The sequence below is a fragment of the Mastomys coucha genome, unplaced genomic scaffold (genome assembly GCF_008632895.1).
Source record: "Mastomys coucha isolate ucsf_1 unplaced genomic scaffold, UCSF_Mcou_1 pScaffold18, whole genome shotgun sequence".
Classification (NCBI taxonomy): Eukaryota; Metazoa; Chordata; class Mammalia; order Rodentia; family Muridae; genus Mastomys; species Mastomys coucha.
In genome coordinates, this window is record NW_022196900.1 from 94,839,343 (window position 1) to 94,851,697 (window position 12,355).

The 12,355-nt window shown below is 52.1% G+C and overlaps 1 protein-coding gene across 3 annotated transcripts; it reads right to left on the reverse strand.

Moving 5' to 3' along the window:
• Positions 1 to 7,414: 7,414 nt before the first annotated feature.
• Fam43b (family with sequence similarity 43 member B) lies at positions 7,415 to 9,748 on the reverse strand. 3 transcript variants are annotated; one of them, XM_031376941.1, is made up of 2 exons: positions 8,444 to 9,748; positions 7,415 to 7,700 (listed from the first exon to the last, which is right to left on the reverse strand). In XM_031376941.1, exons 1-2 carry the CDS (start codon positions 9,314 to 9,316, stop codon positions 7,656 to 7,658), a joined length of 918 nt encoding a protein of 305 aa, XP_031232801.1. In that variant the 5' UTR covers positions 9,317 to 9,748; the 3' UTR covers positions 7,415 to 7,655. The 3 variants fall into 3 exon arrangements, with proteins under 3 accessions (XP_031232801.1, XP_031232800.1, XP_031232799.1); XM_031376940.1 differs by having other exon boundaries at positions 7,984 to 9,748; XM_031376939.1 differs by having other exon boundaries at positions 7,882 to 9,748.
• Positions 9,749 to 12,355: the final 2,607 nt, after the last annotated feature.

Sequence of the window (12,355 nt, forward strand, 5' to 3'; positions counted from 1 at the left end):
TTGTCTGGAATTTGGTCACTGCATTTCGAAAAGTGGCTAGCATACTTGCTCTTTTCTGAACCAATATTGATGGTTAAGTAGGTGGATGTATTGACTGGCCAGGACTGGATGCCATATCCACCTCTAGAACCTGGGCAGAGTCAGCATTCTGGAGCCACAGGGGCTGAGGGTACAGGAAGCGTGCGCTCCTTAGTCAAGGTCAGCTACAGGCTACATTAAATAAGGCTCGATGGGACTACAACACACACCTTTAATCCTAGCACTTGGGAGGCAGAAGCAGGTGGCTGTCTGAGTTTGAGGCTAGCCTGATCCATATAGCAAGCTCCAGGCCAGCTAGGGTAACTTAGGGACTCAGTGAAATCCTGTCTCACCCACATCTGTGATGTTACATGATAAAAGCACCTTCTGTTGGTGGTGGGCACCGGGCTGGTTGAATCTCTGCCGTACTCAGTGTATGGCTTCCAAGGGTACCCTGGGTGAGGGCACCTGGCAGGCAAGCTTGGGAATAAGGCAAGCATCATGTACATGATCCAGGTCCAAGAGTTGCACTCACTGGTCTAGTGACCTAATGCAGTCATGTGACCACGCCCAAGATGAGAGGGCACATTTTAGCTTGTGAGAAGACGAAGTAACTTCTACTACAGACAGGAAAAGGACAGAGCAAGGCAGGTCAAACAAGAGTCTACTGTGTTAGTCACCATCCTATTGCTACGAAGAGCCACCATGACCACAGCAACTCTTATAAAGAAAAACAAAGCTTACAGTTTCAGAGGTTTAGTCCATTGTTGTCATGGCGAGAAACATGGTGCATGCAGGCAGGCATGGTGCTGGAGAAGGAGCCAAGAGTTCTTTATCTTGATCTGCAGGCAGCAGAAGGAGACTGTGTTCCACACTGGGCATAGCTTGAGCATATACGACCTCAAGGCCCACCTCCATGGTGACATACTTTGTCCCACAAGGCCACACCTCCCAATAGTGTCACTCCCTATGAGCCAAACATTCAAACCCAGGAGTCTATGGGGAGCCATTCCTATTCAAACCACCATACCTACCATCACTTCCTTTTAAAGCCAGGGCCTTGGTCGTCTTTCCCAAGGGTTCCCAGCATACAACAGTGTTGGCCTCATCTTCCTAGCTAGGTTCCCTTTGATGAAAGTTATGATCCTTGTCTCTCCCTGACACTCCCTTCTAACTCCTAAGAGTTTGTGTATTAGGTAATTTTCCTATCAATATGACAGAGGCAACCAAAGGGAGGGAGGATTTATTTTAGCTAATTTTGTAGGATTCAGTCTGTCGTGGTGGAGTGTGAGTTCACATCATGGTGGTTTAAGCAACAGAGAACAGAGGATAATACAGGAAGGAGTCAGAGTGATAAACAGCTCCAAGAACACACCTCTAGTGACCTCTTTCCTCCAGGTAGGTCCCCCCTCAAGACTTTTACCACCTCCTAATAGCACAGTCAATGAATGCATTCACTAGGATCAATCCAAAAGATCCAATTGTCCCTGTAAACACCACAGCAAATGCACCCAGAGGTGCACTTCCCTAACACCCTATGTAGTTTTTCTTTTCTCTTGTTTTTGTTTTGTTTTGTTTTTTGTTTGTTTTGCTTTGCTTTGCTTTGTTTTTGAGACAGGGTTACTCTTCGTAGCCCTGGCTGTCCTGAACTCATTTTGTAGTTTTGCAAACCAGGCTGGCCTCAAACTCAGAGATCCACCTGCCCGTGCTTCCCAAATGCTGAGATTAAAGGTGTGAGCCACCACCTCCCAGCTACGTTATGTTTTTCCTAATCTAGTTAGGTTGTCAATCAAAATTAACCATTACCCAGTGTTGAGGTCATAGCCTATATTACTTTTTTATTTTCTAATTGCTGTGATAAAATATCATGACCAAGGCAACTTATAAAAGTGTTTAATTCGGAACTCATGGTTTTGGAGGGTTAGCGTTCATGACCATCATGGTGGGGAGCGTGGCAAAGGGCAAGCATGGTGCTGGAGGAGTACTGAGAGCTCACATCATGAACCACCAAGCCCAAGGCAGCGAGCACACTGAGAATGCCATGAGTGGTTTGAAACCTCAAAGCCCTGCCCCCAGGAACACACCTCCTCTAACAAGGCCACGCCTCCTAGCCCTTCCCAAAGAATTCCATCACTTGTAAGGAGGCTAAGTATTCAAACATGAGTCTGTGGGAGCCACAGAAGGAAGAGAAGGGTTGATCTGGCTTACGGTTCCAGAGGGACACGAGTCTCTCACGCCAAAGAAGCTTGGCACCAAGCAGCAAGCATGGTGACTGGAACTGGATCCTGAGAGCTCACATCTTGAACCTCAGGCATGAAGCAGAGAGACCTCAGTGTGGGTAGCACAGGGTTTTGATAACTCGAAGACCTTCTTCCCCTCTACCCATAAAACCTTACCTCCTAAACCTACCATAATGGTACCACCAACTGGGGCTTGAATACTCAAGCATCGAAGCCCATGGGGGACATTCTCATTCAAACCACACAGCTTACAGGTTCAGGGGTTTAGTCCATTATTGCCATGGCGAGAAACATGGTGCATGCAGGCAGACATGGTGCTGGAGAAGGAGCCGAGAGCTCTTTATCTTGATCTGCAGCAGGCAGTAGAAGGAGACTGTGTTCCATACTGGGCATAGCTTGAGCCATGGGCTCCAGGAAGCCCATTCAGTCATTTGTTCTCAATAAGCCAATTAAAAAAGACAGGTCGATAGTGAAAAACAAAAGCAGGAAAAAAGATCTATCCAGCATGCCTACATTTATTTATTTATTTATATATGTAAGTACACTGTAGCTGTCTCCAGACACTCCAGAAGAGGGTATCAGATCTCATTACTGGTGGTTGTAAGCCACCATGTGGTTGCTGGGAGTTGAACTCAGGACCTTCGAAGAGCAGTCAGTGCTCTTAACCTCTGTGCCATCTCTCCAGCCCTCAGACCAAGCTTTAGGACAGCCAAGGATACACAGTGAAATCCTGTCTTGGAAAAACAACAATAACAAAATAAAAAACCCAAAACTCACAACAAACCAGGACAAGATGCAATGACTCTCCCCCAACAAATGCACCTTCGTGATCCTGAAGTGAGGGTATGGTTTCAACAGAAGGCGAAAGTCTTGTATAACCAAGTGGTGACATGTGGGACCTGACAGAGTCCTCCTGGCCTTGGCATTAGTCTCATGGTGTCAGGTGGGGTGACAAGCTATACTTCTCTTTTCTGAGGTGAGAACTCTGGTTTGGAATCCATTGTTTCAAAGACCTTCCAGTCAGATTGAGGGACACTAGTGTCTGTAGAATATTTTTGTTTCTCTCAGACCAGTTACGCCATTATATCCAGACTTGGAAGTTTGTGTATCAGTATGTTGCCTGGAGCACACATTCATTCATTCATTCATTCACCTCTGAGTATTTGCATGTATGTGGCATTATGCTGGGTGCTAAGATGAACAAGATGGGGGATGGTGCTCTGGAAGTGGCTCTGCTGTAAAGCACTAGTACAAGTGTGAGGACCAGAATTCAGATCCCTAGATCCCAAGTAAATGCCATTTGGGTGTGACAAACCACACGTAATATACAGCCTTGGAGGGTAGAGACAGGGTGTCCTAGTTAGAGCTTCTATTGCTGTGCACAGACACCATGACCAAGGCAACTCTTACAAGGCAAACATTTCATTAGGGCTGGCTTACAGTTCAGAGCTCCAGTCCATTATCATCATGGCAGGAAGCATGGCAGCATACAGGCAGGCATGGTGCTGGAGAGGGAACTGAGAGTTCTGCATTTTGATCCAAAGGCAGCAGGAAGAGACTTGAGTTTGAGACCTCAAAGACCGTCCCCAGTGACACACTTCCTCCACATCTACTCCAGCAAGGCCACACCTCCTAAGAGTGCCACTCCCTATGAGCCCATGGGAGCCATTTTCTTTCAAACCTCCATACAGGGATCCCCAAGGCAAGCTGGATAGGAATACTAGCTTAGCTTAGCTAGCTAGCTTAGCTGTACTAGAAACTCTGGGTTCAACTGAGAGACCCTGCCTCAAAGAATAAGGTGTGAGAGAGAGATAGAAGAGAGTTCCTGTCATCAGCATCACACACACACACACACACACACACACACACACAAACGCGTACACACGCACCCAGGTGCACTAACATCCCACATACAGACACATGGAAAAGGTCTAAGATAGTGGATCTAACATCCTGGTGTTTTAATCAGATGCCAGACATCTGATCTCATTTGAGTTCTGCCTAGGAGAGTTCCAGGTAAAATGGTAACAGCAATAGCTACTTCAAACTGAGAGGTACTCCAGTACACAAATTACATTATCCTCCAGCCATCTAAGAAGCCAGCTCACCTAGAAATGGCAAACTGAGGCTCCAAAAGCCTTTCGGGACCTGCCTGAAGTCATACAGCTATCAGAGTCCACCAGGCTGGCATGCAGCTTGTCTCAAGCACTCTGACCTGTGTACTAAACTAGAGGCTGCAGATGTCTATGTGGCCATTCTTCTGCCCATCAAAGTGCCAGTCCTAGCCAGTGAACCTAGAAGGCAAGTACCCAACACCAGGGGCTGCTCCCTGAAAGTCAGCTTTGGGACTGGGGAGAGTCCAGCCCAGAGAGAGGACCCTGACCTGGGGCTTTGGAGAGCTGAGCAGACACGTGAGTAGTGGCTTTATTTAGGCTGTGGGTTTCCCCAGGCATCGTCTGACTGAATGAGACAACTGAGAATATCCGTCCATATCTCCTGGCAGAAGCTTGGCAGAGGGATTGTGCCTCCACCCACTTGGTTTCCTAGCCTATGATGGCTCTTCCATCTGGCTTGCTCATTCATGTGTTCATTCAGCAGATAATCGCCGAGCATCACCAACTCTCTGCCCTACTGTGGACAAGGATGTGCAGACGTGAAGGTGGATGAGTATGACGAACATGAAGAGACAGTCAGTCACGGTAGTTCAATAACTACCAAGGGGGAAGCAGAGACCAAGCCCTGGGTTGAATCTGAGGGCAGAGATCCCCCCCTGGAGTGGCAGGAACAGAGGGACACAGGTTAAGGGAATTTGCCAACAGGTGGAGCTGGGCCTTGAAGGAGGGATAGGATTGAAAACTGAGGCCAAAGAGAAAACCATTCCCCACAGTGTGAGCAGCAGTGCAGAGGCCTAGAGGTAGGAGTGTCCTATGATACCCGGAAACCAGGAAGCACTATGGGGGCACACACCCGGGAGCCAGGATGGCTGGCTGGTAGACCTACTGACCTTGTATTGAGCTATGAACGTGGTGTATCACATTGATCACTGGCCAGCCCCTCTGGAGTGATCAGGAGAGATGGATTTAGGCCCCACAGTTCTCAGGAGAGTTTTGTTGCCTGCCTCACTAGGGGCAACACTTCCCACTCTTTATTGCTGTGCCTAAAGTGTTCCCACAATGCATCTTTAGTTGGGTCAGCCAACAGGCCCAAGCCTCAGGCTAGAACATTCAGAGGAAATCCCATCACTTAAAAAGAGAAAAATCTGCCAGGTATGGTGGCACAAGCAAGAATCCCAGCGCTTGGAGGCAGAGGCGTGAGGATCTCTGGAAGTTCAAGGCTAGTCTGGTCTCCATAGTGAGACCTCTAGGACAGCCAAGGCTAACACAGTAAGACTTTGTCTCAAAATAAGTCCGTTTTTAAAAATTGTAGACTCACAACGTTGACATCATACAAAATATGGGCTCGGTGTCGAGTACTACCTTAGTATGTTTGAGCCACCCCCCCCCACCTTCTTGTAGTTAGAACAGGATGGGTAAGCCTCTCCCCCCATTACCACCCCTTTGTTCCCCATGACATCTAAAACAGATGTAAGACTGAAAAACTGTGGTTTAAAACCCTAGTCCAGCCGGGCAGTGGTGGCGCAGGCCTTTAATCCCAGCACTTGGGAGGCAGAGGCAGGTGGATTTCTGAGTTCGAGGCCAGCCTGGTCTACAGAGTGAGTTCCAAGACAGCCAGGGCTATACGGAAAAACCCTGTCTCGAAAAACCAACCAAACAAATAAACAAACAAACAAACAAAAAACCCCGTAGTCCAGCTGGATGTGGTGGCTCACACTGTTTGCTTTTGAGACAGGGTCTCCCTATGTAGCTAGCCTTGGCTGCTTAGGATCTCGCTATGTAGACCAGGCTTGAACTCACCAAGCTCTGCTGGCTCTGACTCCCTGGATGCTCAGACTGAAGGTGTGCACCACTACAGAATCCAAACATTAAGAAGGCTGAGACATGAGGATTTGTGGTCAGCTCTAGATCACTTTAGGCTACTTAGTGAGTTCTAGGATGGTCCAACCCACTCCTAATTCTAGGCTATCAGTGAGGAATCTAGAGAGGTCTGAGGACACCAGGCTACCCACCTGCTGAGAGTAGGTGCAGGTTTCAGGACACACCCTCTCTCTGCAGGACAGGGGTACCAGGGATCTGGGGCAGCCCAGACACCTGACTCTGGCCAGGTGGCAGCTGGAGCCATGTTAACTAGCCTGTGGTATTTTTGCCTCCTCCTTTCCTAGTGGAGTGTGGATGTTGGTCCAGACTTCCTTCTACCATACACTTTGGAGAAAGGGTTGTGGCAGGAGTGTGCTACTACTCCTAGCCACGTTTTTTGGAGAGCATCCCTTGAGGGAAGGGGATGCTATATTAGTGTGTATGTGTGTGTACTTTGTGTTGGGTAGTTGCCAGAGGAGGAAAAAGTGGAAGACTGGAAGCAAGCCTGTAAATGATCGTCCACTGCCTGTTCCTTAAATTCTAAGCACTTCAGGGGAGACTACCCCAGCTCAGGAGAGAGCTCCAGCAGCCACAACGTCTAGCCCTGGTACCCACAGTAGGTCCCGTTTAGGCTCTAAGTGAAATATCTGCTGTACCATTTGTATTCAGAAGGGCATGCTGGTAACCTTGTTACGTTGTGAGGCTATCTTAACCACCTGGGCTGCTCACCCTCCTCTTCCACCCTCTGCCCTCCTTTTCTCTCTGAAGCAGGTGGAGTCATGATCTATATCACAGGCTATGACACACACATGATTAAAGAGAAGCCCCTAACTCAGCACGCATTCCCCCATCCCCCACACAAATGCCCCAGAGAGACTTGCATCTGAGTGCCTGGTGTACAGATATCGTGGGAGGCAGAGACCGACAGACTGATGGGATAGACAGGGGCTGTTCCTCTAGGACTTGGCTGGTGCTGTTTTCAGACAAAGCATATGTTGCTGTCTCTTCCCCTGATATTCCGGGAACAGCTTCCAGGCAGCAAGCCGCAAGCCGCAAGCCGGGGATCATGGGAGGTAGCCACCAACACTTTAAAGGGGTATTTTCTGGCCTCTTCTCCTGTCCTTGGGCTTTGTGATGACAATCTCACCCCCAGCAGGCCTGGCAAACACAACACAGGAGGGGTGACAGGCCTGAAAAAGCAGATCCACTTTATTTACAATGATCAGTAGATGACATAGATCTTTGGGTTTTGATGGCCTTGTGGAGACACCCGGGCAGGGCTCACTCCCCTCTCCGAGTTAGTACCTCTTCCTCCCTCAGCCTGGTATGAGTACAGCTGTGGTCGGGACCTGCTTGCTCCGAAAGCCTTGGCTTGTCTGGGACCTCCTCTGGAGGTTCCATCTTGGTTCAGGATGCAGGCTACCTAGGGTAGACCAGTTCTCTGCCGGCAGAGGGGATGAGCAGAGTCCTGCAGGAAAGCCAGGGCAGAGGCTTGGATAGCTGTCTAGCAGGGCTGTTACCTGTCTCACTCTGTCCTTTGCATGTAGACAAGACCATCTCGGTCCCCTTGAGAGGTGTAGTAATTGTTCCTGTATGTATGGTCCCAGGTGGGGGCTGACCTCAGTTCTCCCCAGCCACTACACACTCACCTTATCTGACATCTCTCCAGGGTGGTTCTTATCTTAGGGAATAAGAGACCAAGGGCAGAGCCATTACTCCTAACCTAGACCAGGTTGTGGGTTCAAACCCACCTAGCAGGGGTTCCCTTTCTCCTGAGAGGCCGTTTTGGGAAGAGAGCAGGCTGGTTCGTCTGTGGGCAGAGACTTGGTATAAAGCGTGGGGGCAATTCCACAGTGGTAGGCCAGGGAAACTCCCAGTGTGGGGACGTAAGGACTCCCCTCCACCCCCCAACAATCAAGGGCGTATCCTACTTCACCCTGAGCTAGGATGAGGAACAAGGCGACCATTTGAGAGCCCGCGAGGGCGGCAGGCCAGGGACCAGGGGGGGCGGAAGCGGGCAGGGCCGGGTTGGAGTCCAGGTCAGTCTGCTGGGCCGGGTCTAGGGCCCCGAGTCCTAGCCCTGCGCTCTCAGCGCGCCTGGCCCGCCCGCTCCCTGGAGCCGGCTTTCCAGCGGCGGGGCTGTGCTGGGGGCGGAGGTGCCGGGGCACCCCGCAGGCTGCACGTCCTCAGCTCCCGGGCCAGGCTGAGTACCTCGGGCCGTTCGCGCTGCAGGGCTCCTCCCTCGCTATCCCGGGCGTCCTCCTCCTCCTCCGCATCCTCCTCCTCGTCCTCCTCCTGGATGCTGCTGAGCCGCGGAGCCCCGCGACCGCGCTCGCCCGGCGGAGGCCGGTAAGCGCACTTGGCGTTAAGCAGCCGGCGCAGTGGAGCCCGGGGTACCGAGGCGGCGGCGCCCCCTGCGCGGAGATGCTGCTGGCGCACGTGGCGCGCGTCGCTCTGGCGCTGCAGCCGCTTGAAGTCGCTGAAGGCCGCCAGCGCAGTCTGGTGGAGCAGGCGGGCCAGGGAGCGCGCCTTGTGCGCCCGCGCCAGCAGCACGGCGTGGCAGCGCAGGACCACGGCCTTGTGGCGCGCCTGGTGGCGGTAGACCCAGGTGAAGACTCGCGGGTGGCGCCCATCCGCCGCGCAGTAGGTGATGCGCGGCAGCAGGTAGGCGTGCGCCGGCCTGCGGCCCCCCGAACCCCCGGAGCCGCGCTCGCTCGGCTGCATGCGGATGCCGTGCGGACCCAGGGTCAGTTTCATCTTCGTGCCCCCTCCCGGCCCGCAGCGCGCCCAGATCCTGCCCACAGCGTCGTCGGTGCAGCCGTCGCCCTTGGCGTGCAGGGTGACGGCGTTGCCCAGGTACCACACGGTGTAGGTGGGGTCCTCCTTGTTAAGCTCCACTTTCTGGCGCCGGCTGCGGAACACGCGGCCCAGACGCTCCAGCGGCCAGTCCGGTAGCAGGTCCGGGCAGGAGCGCAGAAAGCTGGAGAGCAGCGACGTGTAGGCGAGCCCGGGGTTCAAGCTCTTCGCCTTGCGCTTGGCCTCGTCCTCCACTAGCACGAATTTGTTCCGTCTCCAGGGCAGCATCGCGGCGGCCCAAAGGGCTGGAAGCGCGGGGAAGCTCACTTGGGTCCTGGGGAGGCCAAAGGGTCTCAGAAGTCCACCGCCCAGGACTTGCGACAAGCTGGGAGGCGGCCGAAGACAGTCCTTGCGAGAGATGCCCAGTATCCGGCAGGGCTGCCTTCGCAGATGCCCGGTGCCCAGCCGGGCTGGCCGCTGAGATGCCCGTGCGGCTGCTTGATGGGCTCCCCCAAGAATGACTCCAGCCGTCTGGGAAGCTAGGAGGGACCAAGTCTGGAGCAATAAATGTCCCCCAGGCTCGACTCTAGGGGCGATTGCCACTATCCCTGCCGCCGAGTCGGCGGCAGGGACGTCTCTGGAGCAGGGGCTGGTGGTTGCCGGATGATGTGGACCAAGAGCACCGCTGCGGTGGGGACTCCTTCAGGCGTCGCGGCTCCACCTCCCCTGGCTGCCTACATCACCGGGCGGGACCGCTAGCTCTCTTGTCCCCTCCCTCTCCCCTCACCCCCTCCGCGCAGACTCGCGCTTCCCAAGACCCGGCACAGGCGCGTTGGAACTGTTTTAAGCTTTATCATTGGAAGGATGAAGAGTAGAGGGGCAGCGAAGGAATGGGAATTCCCCTAAAATAATTGCGGAGGGATTTACGAATGCAAATGTCTTCAGCTTCACTGGTGGGCTCCAAGCTCCCAGGGAGTAACCCTTCTCTTTCTAGGATTCCCGCCTGCTGCCCCTCACCCACAGAGCGTCCCTAACTCTATCTCTGAGAGCGGAGATTTGGGGTGGGTTCCTGATGGGGCCTGGTGCCCTTTGCCTCCTCTCTGCACAGCAGAAAGCCAGCTGAGGTGGCCGAGCAGAGCAGTGGAAAAGTACTGCCTTTTAGTGAGGCTTTTCTCCCAGGTTCCTCCAAGGTCGTGGGCTAGGCCGCTTCCCCTGAGCTGAGAGACTGATTGGTCACACCACACCACCAGCGGCTGGTGGTCAGGACAGAATGGAGGAGAGGATTCCTGGTGGTGGGGAGGGGTTTCCAGAGCAGACCCGAGTCTGTGGGTGTTGGCAGCAGAGCGGCTCCTTAGTCACAATGCAGCCTCTGCTGGCTCTTTGAAGATTAGACAGATAATGGTGCTATCTGCAGAAACTGCCTTCTGAGTCCCCAAGTGTTTGGCATGCACTATCTCATCAAATCCTTCAGATAAGACAGTCCAGGGTCACGTGGTTGGAAGGAGCTGGGTCACTCAGACCCTAGTGACCCCAGAGCTGGCTCTCCCTCTCCCTCTTCCCTCCAACCTTTGGCCATTCTGCATAGAGTCCAGACACTTGTCTCCATCCCCTGGGGAGGGGCTCTAGAGTCATGGAAAACCAAACCAAACCAAAATAGCAGCAGCAGCAGCAACAACAACAACAATGCCCCCCAAAACCAAACCAAACCAAACAAACAACCCTCCAGGTCAGAAAGGAGCTCAGGTCTGATCCTGGCTGAGTTAAAAACCAAGCTAAACTGTGGCGGAATGCTTGTAGGCACGGGTGACAATATTGTTTGGTCATCTGGGGCTAGCAAGCAGGAATGGTGAATGGCTGGCCTCAGAACCCCTGGGAGAATGAGAAATACATATATATGTATGTATGTATTTAAAGAAAGCAGGTAGTGGTGGTGAATGCCTATAGTTCCATCATGGGAGAGACAGAGGCAGGTGGATCTCTGAGTTCAAGGCCAGCCTGGTCTACCTTGTGAGTTCCAGGATAGCCAAGGCTATGTAGAGAGACATAGTCTCAAAAAACCAAAAGGGGCGGGTGGGGGAGGGGGAAGAGGGCAGATGGGATAGTTCAACCAGCCAAGGCTCTTGTCATATAGCCTTGCAACCTGAGTCTGATCCAGAGTTCATTGAAAGGTGGAAGGGGACAACTGCAGAGTTGCCCTCTGATCTCTACATGTGCCTTACGGCGTGTATACCTCCCTCCAACAACACTAATAAAATTTACAAAAAAACTTCGGTATCAGAGGCTCCCCAGATGACAAAGGACAGGAAACAGCTTAGCAGTGTGGACTTAGTTTGGGGGTGACCGCAAGTTGTCTGGTTTCCCCCTCCCCCAGACTCATTTCACCCAGAATATGGCCGTGTCTTTATTGATTACAACAACAAACCCAGCTTGGGATGAGAATTCACAGAGGACGGGAATGTCTTCCTCGCTCCCCACCTGTGCCTCATTTTCCTGAGTCTGGCTCACTGAGGCTGGGGGATAATGAAAGGCTGGCTGGCTGTTCACGGAGCCAGATTGGCCTCTAGGCCAACCAAATCCCTGTCTAGAAAGAATTTGCGTAGTTTTGATCTCAAAAGCCATTTCTAAAATTCTGCTGGTCCCCCAGGACCACCTTCCAAACCAAGCTGTCCCCTTCCTTACCCCAGAGTAGGTAGGAGTGGCCTTAAGCAAATCCCGCCTCCCGCCCCGTAGGTAGGCGTGGCCTTAAGCAAATCCCGCCCTCCGCCCCATAGGTAGGAGTGGCCTTAAGCAAATGTCTTTAGAGGGAAATGTCTCCTCCTTTCTGTCCAGGACTTAACTTATTAAGATTTAATTGACATGACTACTGATAAGCAACAGTTTGTTGTTGCATTGTTTTGTTTTGAGGCAGGGTCTTACTATGTAGTCCTGTCTGGCCTGGAGTTCTCTTTCTAAAACCAGCTGCCCCAGAATACAAAACTCCCAAGTACTGGGATTAAAGGTGGCCAGCATCTTGCTGAAAAACACTTATTTTTGGTTTTTGTTTTTGTTTTTGTTTTAAGTGACCATTCCTTGATCGACTATAGAGACACAAGCCTTTAATCTCAGCACTTGGGAGGCAGAGGCAGGCGGATTTCTGAGTTCGAGGCCAGCCTGGTCTACAGAGTGAGTTCCAGGACAACCAAGGCTACACAGAGAAACCCTGTCTCGAAAAAAAACAAAAACAAAACAAACAAACAAAAAACCCAAATAATCTCAGCACTTGGGAAGCAGAGGCAAGCAGATCTATGTGAGTCCTAAGCCAGCCAGGCCTACATAGTAAGACTCTGT

Bases quoted from the DNA above. Each gene is read 5' to 3' on its own strand.
- Fam43b (XM_031376940.1), bottom strand. From the start codon at position 9,316: ATGCTGCCCTGGAGACGGAACAAATTCGTGCTAGTGGAGGACGAGGCC.